General features: G+C 43.6%; 1 protein-coding gene across 1 annotated transcript in view; it reads right to left on the reverse strand.

Moving 5' to 3' along the window:
* MAPKAPK2 (MAPK activated protein kinase 2) overlaps window positions 1-16,352 on the reverse strand; it is an 89,206-nt gene extending 72,854 nt beyond the window's left edge. The window contains exon 1 of the mRNA XM_079979860.1: window positions 15,783-16,352. Coding sequence (XP_079835986.1) covers window positions 15,783-16,061 — 279 coding nt within the window. The 5' untranslated portion in view covers window positions 16,062-16,352. The remainder of the gene's footprint in view (window positions 1-15,782) is intronic.
* Window positions 16,353-24,669: the final 8,317 nt, after the last annotated feature.

Raw genomic sequence — 24,669 nt, forward strand, 5'->3', positions numbered from 1 at the left:
TTTAGGCATGGGTTGTCAGCCTTTCCAGGCCCATGAACACATTTGCAAACAGGAGAACAAATGTAAGCACCCCACACAACAGCTTTGTTAAGCAAAACTGCAGCAGGAGGAGGAGACCCTTTGGGTGCCAGGAAAGACTCCCATGGGTGCATAGGAGGTGACAGATGCATAGCTTTGAGGTTCTCCAAGTCTTAGGACAAAACTCTTTTAGAAAGTAGCTGGAAAGAGACTCACAGCCTGAGCATGCTTTCAGTCTTCAGAGTCATAAGCATAGAAGAGGAAATAATTGTTTAACGAAGAACCCAGCTTGGTCCATTCTATTTACAGATCAGCCATACACAGTGCAACTGCCATCAACTCATTCATTTATATTTGTGCGTACAGAAAACATATAAAGTGGCGCTCCCCCCTTCTTTCAGTTCTTTCTATTTCCTATGCCTGATAGTCATTATCAACACTGTTACGTTTTGTGCATTCTTAGCAAAACTCAATTACAGCAGCTCTCAGGCATTCAGTTTACATATTTTGGTGGTCCTAACGGTGGGGTCTCTCAGAGGTACAGTGATAAGTGTAGTTATATTAGGGCTTTCCAAACACCCACCTTTTACCATGACATCATGACTTTGCCCAAATGACGCCACCCAGGAAGTTTTCCCGTTGTCTGTGAACAGTGGCTTCTCAGCAATCAGATCAGCAAGTGTTGGTGCAATAATTGCATCTTCCCAGCAAGTATGACTGATTCACATGATTTATTGCTAGAGAACTAGATGCAATATTATCACAGGACACATTTAAAGCATTCTTAAACCATAGCAACACTAATGGATTCCCCCAAAGAATCCTGGGAATTGTAGATTGTTAAGGGTGCTGGGAATTGTTAGGAAACACTGCAAAAAGATACAACTGCCAGCAATCTTAACAACTACCAGTCCCCAGGATGCTTCATGGGAAGCCATGACAATTGAAGCAGTGTAAGAATGCTTTAAATATATGGTGTGTGTAAACATGGTTTAATGGGAGCAAAGGACAACACTACGAGGCATGTTAAGAGTCCCTGCCCCCTGCCTGCTGATGTCTTTCTGGAACATGGTCTAAGTTGAGGGGATGTGGGGTGCCATAGCAACTGTGCTGCGTTGGGCAATTATGGCTCCATCTGCACTATAGGCTGCTGTTCCCCTCACATGGCTGCAATCTCCAGAGTTCCTTGGGAAGAGGAAGTGATTGCGAAACCATCTGGGATTGTAGTTCTGAGGGGGAATAGGGATTTTCTAACAACTCTCAGCACCCTTTACAACCCACAGTTCCCAGGATTCTTTTTTTGTGGGGGGGTCAGCACTGTTTAAAGTGGTTTGATAACTGCTTTAATTGTATAGTGCAGATGGGGCCTAAAACACAGGCCTCAGGGCTACTACTATGTGTGAATACTATGTAAGGCACTGTTCACGCTTCATTCTACCATAAACGAATTACAAATTAGGAACAGCATCTGCCTGTTGCGCCTTCCATATTTTAAAACTATTTGCCTGTAAGGTAATTGTTTCAAATCTCTGGCATACGAAAGAAAATGAATTACGTTACATAACACACCTAGCTGTTAAGTCAGGAGAGTCGACATCAGAACATTGAGTTCAACTGCTCCAGGGCATTAGTGGGCATGCCTATGCATTTGTTTACAGGGAAATAAGTATACTGAAATGCGTAACCAAATTCTGATACAGTTAAGTAAGTACATACCTTGGAAAATCAAGATCTCCAGGTGGAATCTCAATGGAGACAAAGGGCTACCCAGTGCAACAGTCACATTCCAACTCATATAAGACAACAACAAAAAAGACATGAGGCGGAAGAAGAGCTAGGATGATGGTCCCCATTGCCTCACCCTTCCATGATGGCTTACACATTTTGACAATGTCCGAATAGGTCTTATGAAAAACTCCTATCTAAGTTTATTGCTTGGTTGTTGTTGCTTTAAAAAACAAAGCCGTTTACTAAAGATAAAACAGTAAAATCAAGAAAAATTCACAAACCTACTTTAAAACATACAACAGTTAAACTAAAACAGATTCAAATTACAGTTCCTTGTTGATATTACCCTTTCAGACCGTCCTTCACTAGAACAAGATACACGCCAGGCAGGACAGTTATTCTTGGAAGTCTGAAGGTGACCTCATGCAACAGGACTTCCCACCTTTCTTCCTCCTGCACTTTCCCAAATCTGCTCTGAAGGGTTTGGGGAAAACCCAGGACAGATTTAATGGGCTCATGGGGGGAGGATGGGGGTAGTAAGCCCTATTGCACAAGTGCAAATCCTTGCACTAACAGGATGGTTAACTTCCACTACTTAGGATACAAACCCCAGTCTCTTCTTTGATACACTAGTCCAGAGTAGCCATTTTATGCATGGCAAATAAAATGAATGAAATATAAAATCCTGGTCAACCTTATACATTGCTCTAAAACAGGTTCATAGCTGCTTGCCAGCACTCTCAAACCACAATGCGACATTTCTGTTTGTATGCTAATGCTACTCTAGGGTAATCTGCTACTCACAGATTTACCACATCCTTAAAGGCAGTGTTTACTAAGGCTTTCCAAACAGAACTTTTTTTAAAAAAAAGAAAAGAAAAAAGTAGACACAAATTCCAAGATTCCTTGGCAAGAATACTAAGTGGCTGGAATCATAGCAAGTCGTCACTGCAGCCTGTAAACAAAGAGATAAATAAAGAGGGTCTCTGTGATGCCAAGGAAAGGAGACCTTGCTATGGGCTATTTTTGGAACCACAGCTGAAGACATTTAGCAGGAAATACTGCTGGAGTCCAAACTGTCAAATATAGAAGTAAAAAGTCAACCAACTCTACAGCTCTCTTTCCCTCTTCCGTTTTGGCTGTTTTTCCACTAGAGCTATAATGTGTCTAATTCAAACAGACTGATTATCTACCAGCAGCAGCAGCAGCAGCAAAAATGCCCCCCTCCAAAAAAATACAGAAGCTCAATTGGCCTAAAGCAGAAGTCAGGGATTTAGTGTTGCTGGTCCCATGCTGTGAAACATTCTTCCAGCCAAGGATCAGCGGCATCCTCACTTTTGACTTTCAGGTGCCTCCTTAATCCATTTTTTTATGCCAACAGGCCTAGGAAGCTGTTTGAAGCTGTTTTTTGACTGGTCATTCATTTCATGATGGTTTTGTACTGTTTTATGTTACATTTCATTGTTGTACAACACTCTGGGACTGCAGTATATAAATGGCAGTAAATAATTTATTTTTATAAATGAATAAACCTGTTCCTCGCTCTGCCTTCGGTCTCCCCTCAATATCGACTTCTTCCACAAAGTCTTTCCTGGCCCCCTACAACTCACCTGTGCTGCAGCCTTTGCTAAACCCTTCCCTACCTGCTATCCACTGTATCACTCTCTCAGACTCCCTGCACTGTTACCTTGTGTCACTAGGACCACAGTAAACTGGATCTCCCTGGCAAATACACACACACAAGCATTATCATTCTGAGGCATTTCCCACATCATTCTTGAATGATTATAGCAGGCTTCCGCAACCTCGGCCCTCCAGATGTTTTGAGACTACAATTCCCATCATCCCTGACCACTGGTCCTGCTAGCTAGGGATCATGGGAGTTGTAGGCCAAAAACATCTGGAGGGCCAAGGTTGAGGAAGCCTGGATTACAGCCTATGCACCATATCTGTGTCCTCAACTACAGTGCTTACTTCCCTATATTTACCGTATTTGCCTACTTAATTTATATAGCTGCGCCATAGTAGAACTCTAGAAAGCCACTGCATTATGAAGGGCTGAGTGTGTAGCTAAGAATTCTATGTACATTTATCAGGGAGTAATTCCATTGAATCAATGGGATTTGGTTCTGACTAAAGATGCATAGGGTGGCAAGGCCTCACTATGCACTTGAGTGAAGAAGGCTCATTACATGAAGCAAAGTGCTACAAGAATGAATGTCAACAGCACATGTTCTAGAAAGCTTGCTGCTCTCTGTGAAGCACTTTGAGGTCTACAGGTGGAAAACACTACACAGAAGCCCTGTATTAATACACAATAAACAGGGAAATTATGCATGAACACAGACGAAACAACAGGGACACTCAATCTAGGACTTGACTCAGCCTAGAAGCCTTTTTAGAACTCATGGGATCTGCATTTATATCATTTTTTCCAATAATGAAGACTTTAGGTCAGGCATCCTCAAACTCAGCCCTCCAGATGTTTGGGGACTACAATTCCCATCATCCCTGACCCCTGGTCCTGTTAACTAAGGCTGATGGGAGTTGTAGTCCCCAAACATCTGGAGGGCCGGGTTTGGGGATGCCTGCCTTAGATACTTAAAATGCAGGGAATTTTTATTCCAAAACAGTACAGAAACAAACAAACAAACACTGTGCCAATTAAAAAATGTGTCCTTTGGAGGGGGTGGGGAAAAATAAAGTCAGCAAAAAAGGTCTGCTTGGTAACATTTTGCTTCAATGTTTTAAGGTCCCACTTTAGACTTCTCAGGAAAAATTGTGACTGAAGATAACATGTAGTCCATGTAGCCACAGAAAGCATTTAAGACAAAGGCTGTATACATAACCGACAGGCAACAGAAAGAGAGTTATCTGAAGAACTGACAGTGTCACTATAGTGAAATATGCATAAATCTAGGCGAACACTTAGGTGGGTAGAGTTTAACACTTCAGTTGGAGTTACTACAAGAGAGAGAATGACACACTTTTTTTTCTGACGGTAGTTTGAACATAGGTGTACACTCCAAGGACTACATTAAGTTTTTAGCTAAAGTCATAGGAAGTTGCCTTATACAGAGTCAGACCATTTGTCCAGGTATCAAGCACAACAGCTAGCATTTGAGGGAAAAGAAAGTAGAGAAAAGAAAGTAGCAGCAAAAGAGAGAAAAGAAAGTAGCAGCAACATTTCCTGTTCCAACCAAGATTGCTTTTGACCCAAATCATTCTGACTGAAGATCAAAACAACACAAGTCAAAGCCCATAGCCTGTCCCATTTGCAATCTCTGATCCCAGCCAAGAGCAGAAGCTTCAATATATTAGGAAGTCTTCATGAGATCTAATCACACACCCTAATTAATGATTAACTTGAGCCCTAAATCTGGTGGTTCTCCCTGCCTGAAAGCACTAATACTAGAAAGCTCATGCTTGGATATTCTTCCCAGAGAAGATATAAACAACAACCAGAGGCGGCCCCTCATGTTAGCATTCCACATATAACAGCTAAAAAAAGGACCCAAGTCCTGAAAACTAATTGTGGTTGCAAGGGAACGACCAGATCATATTTCACAATGCTTCTTTTATCCAAGCACATGATTGGGAGAGGGGCATACAGAGAATAAATATAGATGATGAAGGGATGAGAAGCTGAACCTGTTCCATGTTCTCAAGCTGGATACAAAGCAGACATCCAGATAATTTCCTAAATAAATGACCAAACAGGCTCCAAAGTATTATCGGGCAGCGGGGGGGGGGTGGAAGGGAGGGAAATCTGAATAATGAACTCTAGATCTTTTTACTTAAGGAGAAGACAGGAGCAGCCCATCCCATTGCACTGCCTAAACTGAGTTGATATGTGAAGTTCCAAATCTCTGAACACTAAAACATGGTTACAGCAAAATGTGGAGAGACAGGTATTTGCATGAGTGATGAGAGGTGGGGGTATATAAGCCTTAAATAAATTTGTGATATTTAAACAATGCTTTGAACTTTGGTCCAGTTCAAATGTAAACTTCCCCAAAAAATAAATCAGAAGCAGTTCAGTCCAAATCCCAGCATAGCCAAAATAGTGACATCATTTTTGCAGATGACATCTAAAGCACAGTTTTTTGCATTTTCCCCATGACAAAATCAAATAAGAAACCTGCACTGATTGTTATGTCCATTTGAATTCAAAATGGCTTGCCTCACATTAGACAACATTTGTGACCTATTCCAGACCAAAAACACTGTCCTTGCTTCCTTTGTGAAGATACCCTCTGATTTAAACGGATTGAATCCCCTTTGAAGCAAACCAACATAAATCAGAGTACTTTAGCTTTGAAATAGATTGGGCTGGCTGCCATTATGATGAGCATTAAATAGGCTGATCAATAGCAACTGTGTTAACCACACCAGTGAAAAATCTTTTCAGCTGGACTAAATGAGAGTCTCTTAAGTTTAGGAGTAATAAACACGCATACGCCCATCACTGTGAACAATGGAATTATTCTCAGGCTGTCAAAATTGGGGGGGGGGGAGGGTAAAAATCTGCACACTTATAATGGCCAGGTTTTGTTTTTCCACATTCAAAGAACACAAATGATGCCTGTTCTGTATAGGACTGCACTCCCTCTGAAAAAGCAGGTACATAGCTTTGGGGTACGAATGGATATACATTGTCATTAGAGACCCAAGTTTAGCTGAGATTCCTACAATGCAGGGGGTTGGACTAGATGACCCTTGAGTTCCCTTTCAACTCTATGATTCTATGATTCTAAGTGACTCCTATGGCTATGAGTGCTTTTTACAAGCCATCTGGATGACAATTGTGGTCCATGCATTTAGCAACCTCATGATTGGATTGCTGCATATGCTCTAGGTGGGGTGGCCGTTGGTTACAGTCCAGCTCCAGCTAGTACAGAATGAAGCAGGTAGATTGCTGATCAAGAGAGATGGCTGACAGTATGAAAAACCTCTGCTAAAACATTTGCACTGGCTGCCCCTATGCCACCAGGCTGTGTTAAGAATCAAGGCCCTGAACTTGGCTACAGAATGCCTTAAGGACCCTCTGAGCCCTTATATTCCAACTCAGCTACTGAGATAATCCAGAACAGGACTGTTAGTTGTTCCTCATGTTTCAGAAACCTGACTGGCTTCAAGAAGAAGTCAGACATTTAGTGTCACTGGCCCCATTCTGCGGAGTATTTTGCCAGCAGAGATTCGGCAGGCATCTTCACTGCCAACTTTCAGACATCTCTTGAAGGCCTTTTGATGACAATAGTTCATCAGTTGTTTCAATTTTTAAAAAAAAGATTTTATTTATTTATTTATTTAATAAAATGTATACGCTGCTTGATTGTAAAAAAACCAACAACTGAAAACCTCAAAGCGGTTTAGAAAAAGATAAAACAAGAAAAATTTACAACCACGTTTTAGAACATACAAAAGTTAAAATACAGTACTAAACAGATTAAAAGCACCTCATTTTCTAAGCATCTGGGTATACTTGTCTAGACCAGAATGTTTGTAAGCAGGTGCTGAAAAGAGTACAGCGAGAGCACCTGCTTGATGTCAATAGGCAGGGAGTTCCAAAGTGTAGATGCTGCCACAAATAAAGTCAAACCTTTGGAGAGTTACAGAGCATGCTGTGGCTGTAGAAGCCAATATGGGAGAGACATGTTTTGTTGCAGCTGGGGCAGATAAAGGGTCAGAACATTACCCAAACTCAACGCATCAATACTGGTGACCATACACTTGAGGTCGTAGACGATTCTGTCTACCTGGGCTCCATCAGAACTAGCAACCTCTTCATCCACACTGAGCTGGACAAGCGTACTGGCAGCTACAGCAATGGCTCGCCTCTCCAAAAGGGTATGGGAGAATGTGATGCTAACAACCAATACCAAGATGAAGGCCACCTGGTGTTTTTTTAATAAAAAGTTGAATTAAGGAAGCCAGTCACATCATGTCCCTGGATCACATATAAAGCTGTAAACACCATCAGGTTTGAATTTTCAGTCTGAGGTGTTGTTTTCCCAGTTCTGCAATCTGTGTCACATAATGCCTGGACCTCATTAACAATAAACAGATCCAGGTAAAGTCAGGAGTGATTTACATACTCCAGATTTCCCATCGTTCGTACACTTTATTTCTGTCTGTCAAGATGTTTCAGCAGCTTGAGGGGGAAGCAATCATTTCTGCAAATAACTGGCCACAAACATTGACCTTCAAGCTGCCATTTGACGAGGACAGTATAGTACAAATCTTGCCAAAGTGCTTCTCCTGAGCTACTTGCCACTGTCAATGGAAAGTTTCCTTCCACTTTACAGAATTGCTTTCTAGAGGAAAAGGTGTCCAGGTCTGAATAGATAGAGAGACAACTTGCTGTTTTCAACCTGCAAGGGTTTAATTACTACTGAGTGCTTTTCCAATTTCATTTTGTATAGCAGAAATCAGTGACCAGCCAACATCTTTTAAAGGAAGTCACCTGCAAGATTTTATCATACTGCTGAGTTTTAGTTCTTTAATGAATGGCTGCTGAAATCCTCTTCACACTTACTTGGGAGTAAGCCCAACTTAACTCCATAGACCTTACTTCTAAGTAGACCTGCATTGTTTTGTGCTCAAAATATATTTCATAGACAAGATTGTCCTATATACCATTGCTACTTGAAACACTTTGCTGGGAAATTCAGCTTAAACATACATGGACTTAATACAATTCCCAAAACATGGAGTTCCCAGAGGAGGTGGCATGTCAAGCAGCCTCATTATGTAGTTTTTATCATGTGCTAAAGATGCACCTCTCACCTTTGACAGTTAAGATTTGTGTGGTTTTTGTGAAACGACCTCTATTGTTTGATGTACACCCTTCAATTTGCTTTGAATTGCTTGATTGGGTTTTAATGTTATATGATGATGTCTGTAGTAACTCATGTTCTTAAATAAATGAAACCATTTCCCCCTGTTCAAATCATGGAGATAAGTAATCATCAAATCATAATGTAAGAGCGCCTAAAATGAGGGCAGATTTAGCAACAGGCCCTTTCAAGGGAATTCCCAACAGGATCAAGCATAACTAGAAGCAGTACTCTAATATTTATGAGGTTTACAATTGTCTTCCCCTTTGAGCCAAGTTTGCATTAATGCCTCATGACCACTGGAAACAAGAAACACCAATGGGAAGAGTCAAATGGGCAGAATTGCAGGGAAAGTTTCAGCTTTAGCTCCTGGCAACAACTCAGTCCAATCCTTTGTAACCTTACCGGAAGCAAGACAAGCTGTGTTGCAATTCTTTCCAGATATCTGGTTTGTTCAGTTATTGTTTTTTTGTGTTGACATTGCTAAATAGTCGCCTTTAGTTTATATACAGATATGGATATCAACCAAACAAAAGCAATATATTTCTAATGTACTGTACATATGTCCCACTTCAGCCCGTTTGGCAAATGATGCGTTTGGAAGAAAACTCCAGGCATCAGTAAACAACCAGGTAGCTCTACCTGCTCAAACTCTCAAACAATTAATTCAACAGTTTAAATGAAATTGGAAAGGGTCACAGACCTGTACTTTGCACTGAAATTGACGCATCTGATAAATGGTTTAAGCTCATTCACAAGGAGAGGGAGGGGAGAGTAAGAGTTCCCCCCTAGAGAGAAGTGCAAACAGAATGTCATGTCCACAAACAGTGAAAGCCAGGATTTTACAAAACATTTGCCCCAGCTTAGATCAGGGCTTCATTGTGCTAGGTACAAGTGTGTTTGTTTTAACCCTAATCAGTCCTAGCAACAGTAGATCACTCTGGCTAGTATGAGTGACATGTGTCTACCCAAGCCCCCCAATATAATCTCATCCCTGCCATGACCTCACCAGTTAGGAAAAGACCATCTAACTCAGTGGCACATTTGCCTGAATAAGGTCCCAGGTTCAACCTTGGCATCTCCAGGTTGGACTGGGAGAGACCCCTGCCTGAAACCCTGAAAAGTCACTGCTAGTTGATGTAGTCAACATCGATGTACCACTGGTCTGACTTAGTATAAGGCAGCTTCCTATGTAAACTGGATTACCAAAACAACACAAGTAAATCTCTTTGAACCCTCAAAGATAGATGCCATTATTTATTTCTGTCCAATGGAAAGAAAAGAAGGTAACAGACATGAGGTGAACTGATCTGCAGAAGGCCAATACTGGAGATAGATTCACACAGACACACACCCAAGTCTCTGATCTAGTTCGCTAACCACTGGTCAACATTGGCAATATCACATTTGGCCACATACATTCCATCTGTACAGGTCTCATACTGATAAATAACAAAAGACCTAGGTTCTAGGAACAAAGTTTAATATTGTGTGACATATTATTCACCACTAACGTATTACTCTGCTTTTGAATTATGGTGCTGGAGGAGACTCTTGAGAGTCCCATGGACTGCAAGAAGATCAAACCTCTCCATTCTTAAGGAAATTAGCCCTGAGTGTTCACTCGAAGGACAGGTTGTGAAGCTGAGGCTCCAGTACTTTGGCCACCTCATGAGAAGAGAAGACTCCCTGGAAAAGACCCTGATGTTGGGAAAGATAGAGGGCACAAGGAGAAGGGGACGGCAGAGGACGAGATGGTTGGACGGTGTTCTCGAAGCTACAAACATGACTAAACAAACGTATTACTCCCAGCCTATAAACATCACTTTAATTGGTTCCAGTTAATTAAAAAAGTCAAAGTGAGATACAGCGCATGACTGTGGCATTGTGCTTTGCTGTCGGCAAGATAAATGGCGCTTAGAGACCTGCATGCCTTATCTCAACCCATGTTTTCAACGCAGAGTGGTCATGGAGATACTGGAGCGTACGCCTTCTCTTCCGCCCCAACCCTCGTTCCTCCTGCTTCACACAGGGGAGCGTTAGAAACTTACAATTTAGAGTGGTTGTGGCAACTGCTGAATTGATTAAGAGTGTTCTGTCAAAATAGAAGCTGAGCCTATTCATTTACAGCTTAGATGGGGGGCATAGAATTAGTGTGTCTCAGACATAATAATAGTGATAAATGTGCATGTTCCCTGGCAAAATGCAGGAATCTGCCATTCAGCTGATTAGGTAAAAGAGCACTTTCCACAGGCTTTTTAAGCTGAGCATTTATGGCTACACAGAGACATTTGCTTTGCATGAGAATTGCCGCGGTTTTTCTTTCCAGTTGCTTGTAAAACGGATGTTTCAAAAAAAGGGGAAATAAGATTTAATTGCAACAGAAGGAGACTTCTTGTTTTTCCATCTTTACAATTAACAAGATAATGTATAGCATTTCGGAACAGCTAATGTGTGGGAGCAAATTTATGTCTAAGACACAGGCTGCTCCAAATTTCTGGAATAGGCAGCAGAGATGGATCCATCTCACATAAGAGTTCACCACTTCCAAAGTCATTTAGAAAAGGGTTCATGCTCCAAACACATATGTACCACCTATGTCACAATGAACAATACACCACAATGTTGTCTAACATAATTATTGAATCAGCCTTATTGAATTAAGCCCAAGGGGTCTCTAGAAATGAGAATGGTCAGGGTAATTAGCATTCTACAGGTTAACTTTTAGATAACTATTATTATATGATGAATCACATGAAGGAATATCAATGAAGGTGCCATTTTCTTACTGGCAGAATCTTATGGAATCGCTCACTCCATTCTTTAAACTTTATCTCACAAGGCTGTGGGTTTGAGTCTTGTTAAGCCTTTTGTTCTGAGGGACGCAGGTGGCGCTGTGGGTTAAAGCCTCAGCGCCTAGGGCTTGCCGATCGAAAGGTCGGCGGTTCGAATCCCTGCGGCGGGGTGCGCTCCCGCTGCTCGGTCCCAGCGCCTGCCAACCTAGCAGTTCGAAAGCACCTCCGGGTGCAAGTAGATAAATAGGGACCGCTTACCAGCGGGAAGGTAAACGGTGTTTCCGTGTGCGGCTCTGGCTCTGGCCAGAGCAGCGATGTCACGCTGGCCACGTGACCCGGAAGTGTCTCCGGACAGCGCTGGCCCCTGGCCTCTTAAGTGAGATGGGCGCACAACCCCAGAGTCTGTCAAGACTGGCCCGTACGGGCAGGGGTACCTTTACCTTTACCTTTAAGCCTTTTGTTCATGGTTGGTTTAGATTAGATTTTGTTCATCATAAAGGAGATTTATAAAGGCACACCCTGGTTATATGCAACAGCCACACAAGCCAGCACCGTTCGACAGTAGTGCTGTAATGGCATACTGTCCTCATGCATGCAAATATTTCTGAAGTGAGAAGGCAGTGACAGCTGACGCAGAAATATTACACAAATACTAGTGATGAGAAGGTACGTTTCGAAACAAAGAACAAAACAAACATTGACTGTATCCAAAGTATTATGAGATCATTCAGACCCATGTGGAGAGTTTTACTTCTAAAAAGTTTCCATTGGAGGAGGTCAGCCAGTCACATAGAATGTAAATTACAGTCATACCTCGGGATAAATACACTTCAGGGTAAGTATTTTCAGGTTGCACTCCACAGCGACCTGGAAGTAACGCGGCACGTTACTTCCGGATTTCAAAATGACGTCACACGCATGTGCAGAAGCGGCGAAACACGACCTGCGCACGCGTACATTACGTTCTGTTCAGGATGCGAATGGGGCTCCGGAACGGATCCCGTTCACATCCCGAGGCACCACTGTATTCAAACCAATGTCAGGAGGGAGGTCAAGAAGATGAAGGATACTAGTCACCGCAGTGTTTTACATTCCTTTCTTATGCTCTTACAACACACCTGCAAGGTAGGTTTGCATTATTTCCATTTCATGGATGGAAAAACAGCAGTCTCCCTTGGCATTCCAGTGAGGGCTGATCTTTATATGTAACAGAATGAAGCAGTAGAACCCTGAGGTTGTACAATTTTAAGCGCAGGGAGGTTTTGAGGGATCTACCTGTTGAATCTCATTGCAGGCAAAACACAACCTTTGTAGGTTTCGGGGGGGGGGGGCTATCAGAGAAACAATATATATTCCAGCTCACTCACCCCGGTGTGTTAGCTTTCTGCTGCATCTGTTTTTTCACTTAAGATGTTGCTGCCCAAGGTCATTTGACCACTTCAGGGTAGTAGATTCTACCACTTAAGGATTCTATTGCTCATTCTCACCTCATTCTTCCAGGCTTCAGTTCACAAAAACCAGAGACACAATGACCACACACTCGCAATAAATCAGTATTCAGCCACTATCTGAAATTTTTGTCTCTCAGCTCAAGCTGATTAAAAAAAACCACTCTCCTGGATAATTGTGGGCTAATAACTTCTGTAGTCTTAGTTGCAAAGCTATTTTGGCTGTTACCATTCAGTATTCTTTATTATTAATTGGTATTAAGGTTAGGCTGAGACAGACAGCCTCAAGGCCAGCCAGTCAACTTCATGGCTGAGCAGGGATTTAAATGTAGGTCTCCCAAGTCCAACACTCTATACCACGTGGACCTCCCAGAACAGCCACTGCCAGCTTGATGTCATAGATGAATGGGTGGATGTGGAGCAGGGAGTCCCAGGTCCATTATCTAGGTAGTCATGCTTCTCCTATCTAGGTAGACAAGTCGCTCACACACACACAGCCTCAGTTCCCACCTGTAAAATGAACTCACATTTAAACTCAAAATGAGATATTCCCAATAAAAAGTTCGGACATAAACTGTATTAGGAACGCCCACAACCGTAGCACGCTTTCACAAATGACGCTGCTCTCTGTAACTAATATAAATACAAAAGGATTTTTACATATAACACTGTAAATATATTTTAGCCTCTCACCTGCTATGAATGTTGAGAATGCAGGACAGAATGAAGGGGGGGGGTTCACCCCTTTTTCCCATAGCTGTCAACTATTCTTGCGAAGAATCCTATTCGGAATAAGGGACTTTCCCTTTTAAAAAAGGGAAAAGTTGACAGCTATGCTTTTTTTTTACACAGGGCGCACATTTTAACAAAGCTAGATTTTTTACGTTCACTTTAGAGGAAATACAAAGGGCAGTTCAATTGTAGCACATATGGTCTCGCACATGTACACTGGGTTTTTTTTAATCTTCTGTGTTTTACCCCTACACAAATTGACATGTCCTTAGAAATAACTCAGGAGAGGCTCAAAGTGGTGTGTGTCTGTTGGGGGGGGGGCGGTTTACAGCAGAAGCCCAACCACGTTTACTCGGAAGTAAACCCCACTGAACTAAAGTAGGGCTTGCTCCCTGGTGAGTGGGGTTAGGATTGTGGCCTTAGTGCCTGAAAATGACTTCCATTTACCAGAAAAGGACCCCCCCACACACACACACACACTCAGGGGGCAGCCAAGGAAGTCCAACCGCCCTGTGCTCTCTTTCCCTTGTCGAAGCTGAGGAAACAGGTGAGCTGTCAACATACATGTTAAGAGGACCACTGGCGAATCTCCATTTTCCTCACCAAGAGGTTCGCTGCTCATGGTGGGCGGCGCGTTTTTGTTTTTTCCTTTTTAAAAAGCCTTGTCGTGACTAGACGACCAGCCTGAGGAGAAGACGACCCACGGAAGCCCCTCCTCCCCGACGCGGTCGTCTTCCTTTCACTGCCGAGCAGAGATCGGCGGAGGGTCCATTTCGCCTCGTCCCTCCTCCTCCTCCTCTTACTCAGACCTGCGGGGAAAGAGGGGGAGGGACCGGCGATGGCGAAACTAACCGTTTCCCTAAAGACCAGGAACTGCCTCCTCCCGAACCACTTTGGGAGGCTTTTACAGAAGCGGGACTTTAAATAAAAGCGGGGGAGGGGGTAGGAGAGAAGGGAACCCTCCCCCCCCCCCGGACTCAAAATCAATGGCTCGTGAGTGTGGGTGGCGCGTCCACCTCCGAGTCGTTACGGAGTCGTCGTCCCCCCCCCACGGCCTCGTTTACACTTCTACACCGGGGGCTGCGGTCTGCGGCGGCCCCACGTGAGATGCAGCAGCTGTCCACGCCTGGCTTTCGATTCTCTTGTTTGTCGGCCGCCCCCCCCCCCCAGCCCCGGAGACACGAGCTAAGCCCTTCTCCCAGTCGTAGGACACGACCGCTCACAAAACACATTGCAACCCCCTGCAGAGGGTGGGTGGGGGGCAGAGAGAGAGAGAATGGTCAAGTGCCAAGCCTATATTGACAACACTGGGCACAGGGTTGCCCACTTGAATATAATAACCGGGGTCCCAGGGAAGCCCCACCCCGAATAATCAATCACATGGCACGGTGCACGCACAGTATTTGAATGGCAATACCCATCAACTGGGGGGGGGGCAGCCCCTTCAAATATTTTATTGGGAGGGGTCGAAGACCCCTCGGACCCTAAGAGTTGGCTCCAAGGCTGGACAGCGTGAGCTTTCCCGTGCCTACTCAGAAGCAAGCGCCCACCCCCATGATTTCAGTGGGGTTTACACCCAGGTAAGTGGGGCTAGGATTACAGCCACCCCGCGCTCTCGAGCCGCTGGGGATCCCCCACCCCCGGCAACTCTTCGCAGTTCATTCAAACGCGGGATCCGATTAAAAAAGGCGGCGTTGGTAAGGAGGAGTAAGAAGTAAGAGTAAACCAAACAAACCCCGCCACGTGATTACATCATCAGCTGCCCCCCATCCCTTAAAAAAAAGGGGCAGAACTTTCCACTGGTGAGTAAGTGCGGAACTCCTGCCTAGGCCGTAAAGCGCGGCGCCTCCATTGCAACTTCGCCAGCCTGCGGGTTTAAACTAGACACAATACCCGCCACCCCCACCCCCACCCCCGATCAGCCGCCCCCGATAGACCCACGTCACGCATCAAAATGGAGCAAGTTTTATTGTTCTACGCCGCTACGGATCGATCTTCTGCCATTGGCAGGGTCTACAAGAGCCCGATCCTAACAGTGTTTACTCGGAAACAAGTCCACTATTCATTTCGGCGATTGCTTTCACGGGGATGACAGCCCGACAGGAATTTAAAACTTCTAACACAGGGCAGGGAAAACTTTTAAATCAAGAAAAGGATCAGAATCGGCCTCCCGGGACCTCGACCCGATTCGCTCCGCTCCCACCGCCGGCAACCCGCCTTACCTTCAGAGCGAATTTGTCTCCAGTTTTCTTGTTGAAGATTTCCAAAACTTTCCCATTAATCCCCAGCCCTAGGACTTGCGTGGTGACCTTGTAATCATCCGTGATGGCGTTTTTCTTGATCGGGAGGGCGGACTTGATGTGGAACTGGGGGAATTGTTGTTGCTGGGCCAGTTGCTGCTGCTGCTGCTGCTGTTGGGGCGGCTGGATCGGCGGCGGGGGCGGCGGCGGCGGATTGGGGAAAAGTATTTGGGGGTTCTGGTTCTGGGTGTTGGACAGCATCGTGCCGTCGGGGGAGCCGAGGCCACCAGCAGCGCTTCCCTCCCGGGCCGCCTCGCCTCGCCCCTCCTTCTCGCCCTCCTCCCTCTCCCCCAACAGTATGAAGTTTTGCGCGCGGCAGCCGGGTCGGAAATTCAGGGGTCTTCCCGATCCTCCTGGGCGCTGGCGAAAGGCGCGATCCCTCCTTTGTTGCGACCCGCGCCCGCCGGAGCTGCCGGCCGGAAGAAGCGGCCGCCCGCCCTTCTCTCGCGGCTCCCCTCCCGCCCCAGCTTGGCCCCAGCGCCCGGCTGCTCGCGGAGCGTCTCTCGAGCGCCGAGACAGGAAAAGGAATCGCTACAATGTATCCAACTCGCTCCTTTCCCCGGTCGGCTTCCCTGCGCTGATGTCACAGCCTCGCGTTGACTGGCTGCGCCACGAGGGGTGGGAGGAGCCGGAGGCGGGGCCTGTCCAGGGAGGCGGGGCCTGGAGTTCGTGTGCGAGGTAGTGAAGGAGAGAGGCGAGGCGCCTGAAGGCTGAGGGAAAGTTGCCACACTTTGGGATGAACTGCTGGAAGGCGACTCCTCTTTCCCTCCCTCAGAGTCGTTCCTGGTTTGCAGGCTTTGCTGGGTGGAAAGTGAGCCTGGCGGAGCAGCTGTTCCTTTCCTGTGGACACCAGGCCTGAAGAAGAGCTCTGTGTGGCCGGGAAGTTTGCTTACCAGCGTTTTAAACACTTGGCGGGTCCCCAGTTAAATGAGGGCCTCGCATGGTGACCAAGCTGTGTGGATTCATGCCGGGCAGAAGCAGTCAATCTCCTGTATTGAAGGCACCCAACAGTAAGCAACACCTGGCATTTATATAGTTTCAGTAAATCATTCCTTTATTTTCAGGAAATGATTCAAGGACTGCTGGTGTCAGTTTCAGTTCAGTTAAAAAAAAAAAAAAAAACCTTATGCACCTCCACTCTACTAAATGGAAAGGCATTAGAAAGTATTGCCACTTAAAAAGGTACATATCATGTACATAACACATTGCCACTTAAAAGGGTACATATCATGCTCTTCAATATATCCGTTCTGTGGCTGCTGAAAGCTCCATTGAATCTCCGCTAACTGAGCCTCGTAGGTATTTGTATAGTACTCCTACATGGTTAAAAAGCTTGGGAGACCCAAGAATTTATGAACAGATTTTTCAGTAGACTCCCCCAGAAAGAGTACAAATTCAAGTATGTAGTTATTGCAACTGATCTCTCCCTGGCCATCAAACAACATCAATTCCAAGCACGTGTTTGATGGCTCAACTCTCTGGTGTCATAGCAAAGGCACGGTGAGACTTACTTACCCTTTCTTATTAATGGAAATGAACGTACAGTGTGTGAAGAAGCTGTGACATCTCGGAAGACTTATAGCTTTGGGCTAAATAAATTTTTTTAAGGTACTTACAGAGACTTTATTTATAATATAATGTATGACTTGCCACAACAGTGTTCTCTGGGTGGCTTACAACAACACATTAAAAATGTAAACCATGGTGACTAAGGATAAAAAGTCCTGTGTCCTATGAGAATTACAATATTACACAGGAAAGGTATTGAAGCATCAGATACACATTTGCCCCAGTGCAGACAGGAACATAGGAACTTGAGAAACTGACTTATACTGAGTCAGAGCACTGATCCATCCATCTCTGACTGGCAGAGGGTCTCAGGCAGGGGTCTCTCCCAGCTGTATGCAGAGATTCCAGGGAATAAACCTAGGACCTCCTGCATGTAATGGTGATCCTCTACCACTGAGCTACGGCCCTTCCCTAACAGACAGGCTACCCGGAGTCACAGATCAGAAAGGAAGTGTGGAAAGTGGTTTTATGACTGAGATCTTCTGGGCCAGAAACAATAGTTGAGAGATGTAGAGATTCTTTAAAGGTTTTTGAAATAAGGAAAATCATCCCCTTGAGAACTGACATGAATGTTTGTGGAAAAGTCAGGGAAGAACAAATTATTCAGTATACAATTGTGTAAAATCCCTGAGTTGAAACGAGCCAATTAGAATATCTTTTCAGTGCCTTTAACATTTGCTGATACTTACTGCATCCACTAGCAACATAAATCCTTTTCCTGTAAAACAGTCATGTAATCACCATTGCACAGGATAGCAATGCAACTGTGCCATAGCTTGCTACTGTACCATAATATAGTCACACAATCCTATAAGCAGCTGTGGGTTGTGCAATACTTTATAACGTTGGTCTATATGTCAAGGCTTTAAAAAGATCCCTTTAAGATTTGGCTTCTGTTCACCCAGGGTACATGAATGTGCTCAGTTTGCAAGCATAAAAGAAGCAGAATGGACAGAGACAGCTGAGTCAATATAAATTATGGAAATGTTCCAAACTTGAAGTGCATTGATTAAGAAAATGCAGATATTTGGTGCAGAAAATGCCAACAATGAGTAGATGCTTCCCTTCTGTTCCCACAAAGCAAACAGAAGGCAAATATTAAAGGCTATGTCAGGCCAGCCTTTGGCATTTCTAAAAGGCCAATTTCGTTTCTGACGTAAGTTAGAATGAAGGGTGAAATAAAACAGCACACATTTCTCGTGTTCTTCATAGGGAGGTTGGGAGGACCCTGGCCATCATGAATGATACTTTTCAGCTTACATGGCTGCCGACAGGCATGCAAAAGAGCACACCACCAGGGTGGAAGATGCTCTCTTATTCTGCATGGGGAGCTAGAAGCAGGAAAATTATTATTATTATTATTATTATTATTATTATTATAGCACTCTACATCCACAGGTCTCGAAATGTCCTCTGGAGTATGGCTAGTATGCATCATGAGAGCTGAGTGGGCAAAATGTGGAAAGCATTGTATAATGTTTGTATTCGATATAAGGATTTGCTGGAAAATAAAACCCCAGGTGGCTGTCACCAATGGAAGCTAAGGAGGTGAAAAAACTTAATATGGAATCTAAATGGCAAAGATATGGTGAAATTTTAGAGCAAGATAGTGGGAAAATTAAATTACAGAGTTTCGAGAAATTGAAGTCTAAAGTAAGAGATTGGCTTCACTATTATCAAATAATGGAGGTGTTTAAACAAGACAGGAAAATTGGCTTCCAGTTGGAGAGATCAAAACTAGAAACAGAACTGTTAGAACCCAATACTAAGAATCTATCAAGAATGTATAACTTGCTGTTGAAATGGAATACATTAGATGAGACAATTAAATCAGCTATGATTAAGTGGGCATTATGTTTGCTGACTGGGAACAGTTATGGACCACCGGTATAAAATTCACGGCATGCAATGCCTTAAGAGAAAATATTATGAAAATGATTTACAGGTGGTACATGACCCCGGTCAAGCTTGCAAAAATTTATCATTTGCCCAACAACAAATGCTGGAAATGTAATGCGACTGAAGGTACCTTCTACCACCTTTGGTGGACTTGCCCGAGGATTAAGGCCCTCTGGGAAACGATTTATAATGAAATTAAGAAGGTACTTAAATGTACTTTTCATAAGAAACCAGAGGCATTTCTCCTGGGCATGGTCGGCCAATTGGTGTCAAGGAAGGACAGAACGTTTTTTATGTACGCTACTACAGCAGCAAGGATTCTTTTAGCAAAGTATTGGAAGACACAAGAACTACCTACGCTGGAAGAATGGCAGACGAAGGTGATTGACTATATGGGATTGGCGGAGATGACTGGCAGAATCCGTGACCAAGAAAAAGAGACGGTGGAAGAGGATTGGAAGAAATTTAAAGTATATCTTAAGAACTGCTGCAAAATTAATGAGGGCTAAAATGTCAAGGGAAAGGAAATTATAGAATTACAGCTGTAACCGATTAAGTATGAGAATGAAATTAAAATAAGAAAATGCTATTATTGGATTGACGTGAGGGGTTGCTGGAAAAAAGTTTAAAACAGGATGCAGAAAAGGGGAGGTAAGGGGAAGTCCGGGAAGCAAGGTTAATGAAAAAGAGGTTTTGAAATTATACATGTTTATATGTTTTTGTATGTTTTTTTTTTTGTGTGTGTGTGGTGTTTTGTTTATAATTTGTGTTGGAAAATCAATAAAAAATTATTATAAAAAAAAATGAAATTGCAAAAAAAAAAAAAAGAGTGGGCAAAATGTGACCTCCTAAGCCATATCACGTGGACATCTGGCCTCATCACTATGTAAGAGTCTGCATGGTGCCTACAGAAATTTAGCGTTGGTTCCTTCAGGATTCTGTGTCCAAAAAGACCTAAAGTTTAAGCACCATAAACATGGACTAAGTCAAACTGGGCTGGCCCTACACTGAGCTGTGGCTGCAAAAATCAAGTTGATGTGACCAAGTTCAAACTTGAAACAGTATCTGCTGGAGAGATGGCCTAGTAATATTTTGAAGCTTTTATTTATTTTTCGACAAGCCAATGAGGCCAATAATAATATGATCCTTGGGGTCCCTTCCAACTCTATAATCCTATGAATCTGTGATACTAAGGGGCATTTCAAAGATTTTGAAGGCAAAATTTCTACATGGAAATCACTGTTGTACAGAATATAGTATGCATCCTACACATCAACAGTTACGTGGATCTTTGGCTTTCTGCAATCTCTAAAGAGATGGAATTAGACAGATTCATACAGGGTGGCTACTAGTCATAATGGCTACTCTGTCCAGAATCAGAGGCAGCATAGGAAAGCAGGGGAGAACTATCACCCTCCTGTTCTGCTTGTGGGCTTCTCATGGGCGTCTAGTTGGCCACTGTTTCTGGATGAGGTGGGCCGAAGGTCTGATCTAGCAAAGCTCATGTTGTTAAGGCTTTTGTTAGTGTGCAGTTGGGCACAAACAGTGGGGTAGTTGGAAGGCTAATAAGAAGCTGTTGGAAATATTTGGGGGCAGGTATTAGAGATGCTAGTGTTTATTAATCATATTAAGCAGTTAAGCATATTAAGCAGTTAAGTGACAGCATGTACACGGTCATTTCCCCATACTTAAACTTCCCAAACCATATTCCTCTTTCTCATCAGAGCCTCCTCTTTTTTGCCTTCCTCTTTCAGCAGGTCATTGCATCCTTGTAAACACCCTTAAATAACTCCTGGTTTCGCATCCGTTCGTTACTGAACTAAGGCAGGTTCATACATGGATTCCCACTGTATAGTAGATAAGAATAACTGACTCCTATGGAGAAACACCACCACCGATACAGGGTATAAGCAAGGATCAAAACACACTTTGGGCTCGTTCAACTTTTATTTATTTTTTAGTCTGATGGGAAATGTGTGCAGTTGGAAAAATCTGCTTTTAGAACCTGCTGCATTTTACCAAGATATGAGAATACTTCTGAAGCTAAGGGAATTTTCAACACAAGAGGCTGGTTTATCATGTTAGTGTTGCTTTCCAAAACCCAGGCTTGGCAGAAGCCTTTACAGCAGTAATTCCCAAACTGTGATAGGTTAGGAAAACTTTGAGGGCTTTCCCATATGTCATCATTTTGAAAACAACAACTGTGGAAGCCCGGAAGAATGTAGAGTCCAGGATGTCAGGAATGCGACTGAGGATGGAAGGAGAATGCTAGGAAGGAAGGATTGGCCAGCATAGGAAATTTCTTCCTTCTCCTTCTTACTGGAAGTCAGGCACATAGATCAATAGCAGTGAGGAGCTGTGTGAGTGTGCATTTTGGGATGAGGGACAATAGGATGGAGCAGAAATAAATATGAAAATGGAATTTCCTGTTCTAGAAATCCTTTTCCTTTCAAGGTTTCTCGCTGCACCTAAAGCCCACCCCCTTTGACCCTAGCTTCCCATTCTCAGGCATGATCAGGTCCATGGCCCATCTAGCTTCCAACCGTGGAGGTAGAGCAAAGCCCTCATGGCTAGTAGCCATTGATAGCCATCTCATCTATGGACTTTTCATTCCACCACGTGAGGAGGAATATATTTGGATCTGGGCCATGCTTTTAATTTTTAGCAACTTCCTTTTAAAATAAATAACAATTAGGTGCCAAGTTACATATTTTCACACACTATGTTCTGTAATATTTTTATTAGAATTTAAATACACCTCTTTTTTTTAATGAAGCCATCTTATCTAATTCTGGTTTTTTGGCATGCTGTCAAGAAAGACCCCAAAAGGCAGATCGGAAATGTATTTGCACTGTTGAAAACCAGCATGATAATGGTTTCATTCATTTGTCCAACTAATGCCAAGTATGGAGTAGAACATACATTCAATACTGCTATTGGCTAAGAGGCACTGACATTATATAAAGTACAACCTTGAAATGTTTTGCAAGCTGCAGTTTCTTCCACCTCTCTTCACATTCCTTTTCTCTTGTGATTAGCACAGAAATCCCATTTCCGATTTTTGCAGAAACAAACTCTCAGCACAGCAGCTCCTGCAAGATACAGTGGTGCCCCGCAAGACGAATGCCTCGCAAGATGAAAAACTCGCTAGACGAAAGAGTTTTCCATCTTTGAGGTGCTTCGCAAGACGAATTTCCCTATGGGCTTGCTTCGCAAGACGAAACGTCTTGCAAGTTCTTGCGAGTTTTTTCCCCTTTCCCCCCTTTTTCTAAGCCGCTAAGCCGCTAATAGCCGCTAATAGCCGCTAAACCGCTAATAGCGCTAATCCGCTAAGCCGCTAATAGCCGTGCTTCGCAAGACGAAAAAACCGCAAGACGAAGAGACTCGCGGAACGGATTAATTTCGTCTTGCGAGGCACCACTGTATTTTATTTCACTTTCTATGCTGCAAAGATATGACTGGTGAAATCAAGGCTTCAAAATCACATTCAACAGTGGAGGGATTTTTATAATGTAAATCAGCCGTGGAGATGAGTAGTTCTGGTTCCCTTTCTTTGAAGCAACTGTAGCGATAGGGTGGGGCAATCGTGGTGCTTTTCCTCTCATGCCCAGAGACCCAAAAAACTAGCTTAGAATTAGAAAACTCCAGAGAGGGTAGGCCTATCAAAGGCTGTTCACCACGATAGCTAAATGGAATCTAGGGACCATATAACTTTGAATACCAGCTCCTTGACATAGATGGACTATCAGCTTCATATAGAACCAGCCCTACTGTTAGACAGAGCCAGGCAGCTGATTGTTGATGTTGTGAACAGGCAGCAAACTATTATTTAATTTATTATGACTGCATTATTACTGCCGTGGATGGGGGAGAATTGGAATTTATTTGCTTCAGGTGCCAAAATAATTTGACTAGCCTTGAGTATTGTGCACCTTAACTAGAAGTGGGGGGAGGGGCGAGAGTAGCATCTTTTACTGCCTTGCCACAGGCAGAATAATGCTTCACACCCACCTTGCAAGCATCCTAGAGGTTTCTAGCAGACCACAATGGCAAAAATGCTGCAAGAGACAGTCTGATTCAGCAGCATCCTTGTCTTCAACCTGCAGCTATCCCTGAAGCTGAAAGAGATGAGGTTAGGGAGGGGTCTGTATAGGTTTGGGCAGTGTTTTCCCCTTCAAATGGGCCTCCTCACTGGATCCACCCAAAGGTCATGAGAATGTGGCTTGACTTTTATTCTCTGGGCACAGATTCAGCCTTTCACTACGTGTACATTTAAATACGTGGTCACCTTCATATATATTTAACAATGGAAATATATCATCTGTGAGAGCCACTGATCCAAAGCAAGAGTGTGGTACGGAGGTTTAACCCTTGTTACGTATGCATAGATTATTGGCAATTTAGTTGATAACTTCATATTCTCAACTGGAAATGGAATATAGAGGAACCAGTTGGGTTGCTTTGAGAAATGTGATAACATGCACAATTTTTAAAATTAAAATCAATCACGCACACACACACCAAGTCACACCAGTATCAGGAAAGCCACAACAGGTGAAAATAGCATCTTCCCTTCCATGTCAAATAGTTGCTTCAGGAGGCAATTTTAATTTGCCACCACCCATGCCATGGTCCAAGTCTGCTTCCATTCCAAAACACAGTGGCAGTGATTCTTACTTGTAGGTAGGGAAGAGATATCTATTGTTGGAAGCCTCCCAGAGTGGCCACCCAGTTGGATGGGCCGCATATAAATAATAAATTATTATTATTATTATTCAGGCTAACAGTGGCATAGGCTTTGCTCTTGTGCTGTCCAAAACAAAACATACAAACAAAACCTCTATGCAAAGAAGAAATCTCCTCCCAAGGGTGATTTCATTTAAGAAACCTCACTCCATTTTAGTCACTTTGTATCAGACATCTCTAATTCCGCAAATAAAAACATAAGTGAGTTAATCATTACGTTGGCTAAAGCCTCCTCTTTCCTGACGAGTGTTTATCTATAATCAATTCCCATGAAGAGAAGGGACATGAATAACAGAGCAGGGAGGATGAGTGTCAAAGAAAGGCCAAGAGGTGAGAATGAGTTCTGCAAAGAACAAAGCACATCCCAGCAGCAGCAAATTAACTCGGTCTTCCGTGTGCAGCTCTGAATCCAATAAAGAAACCAATGACCCCCAGAACTGGACTTCAAAGATAAGGGACAATCACTCAGAGCCAATTTATCACTCTGAAACCTGGCATCTGTTAGGGCCCGATTCAGATTAGATTCAGATTTGTTCATTCAAACGTTAGTCATCAGGCCTCCACAAAGCATTGGTTAGGCAAAAAGGAACAACAG

This window comes from Podarcis cretensis, assembly GCF_951804945.1.
Source record: "Podarcis cretensis genome assembly, chromosome: 6".
In the NCBI taxonomy this organism is placed as follows: Eukaryota; Metazoa; Chordata; class Lepidosauria; order Squamata; family Lacertidae; genus Podarcis; species Podarcis cretensis.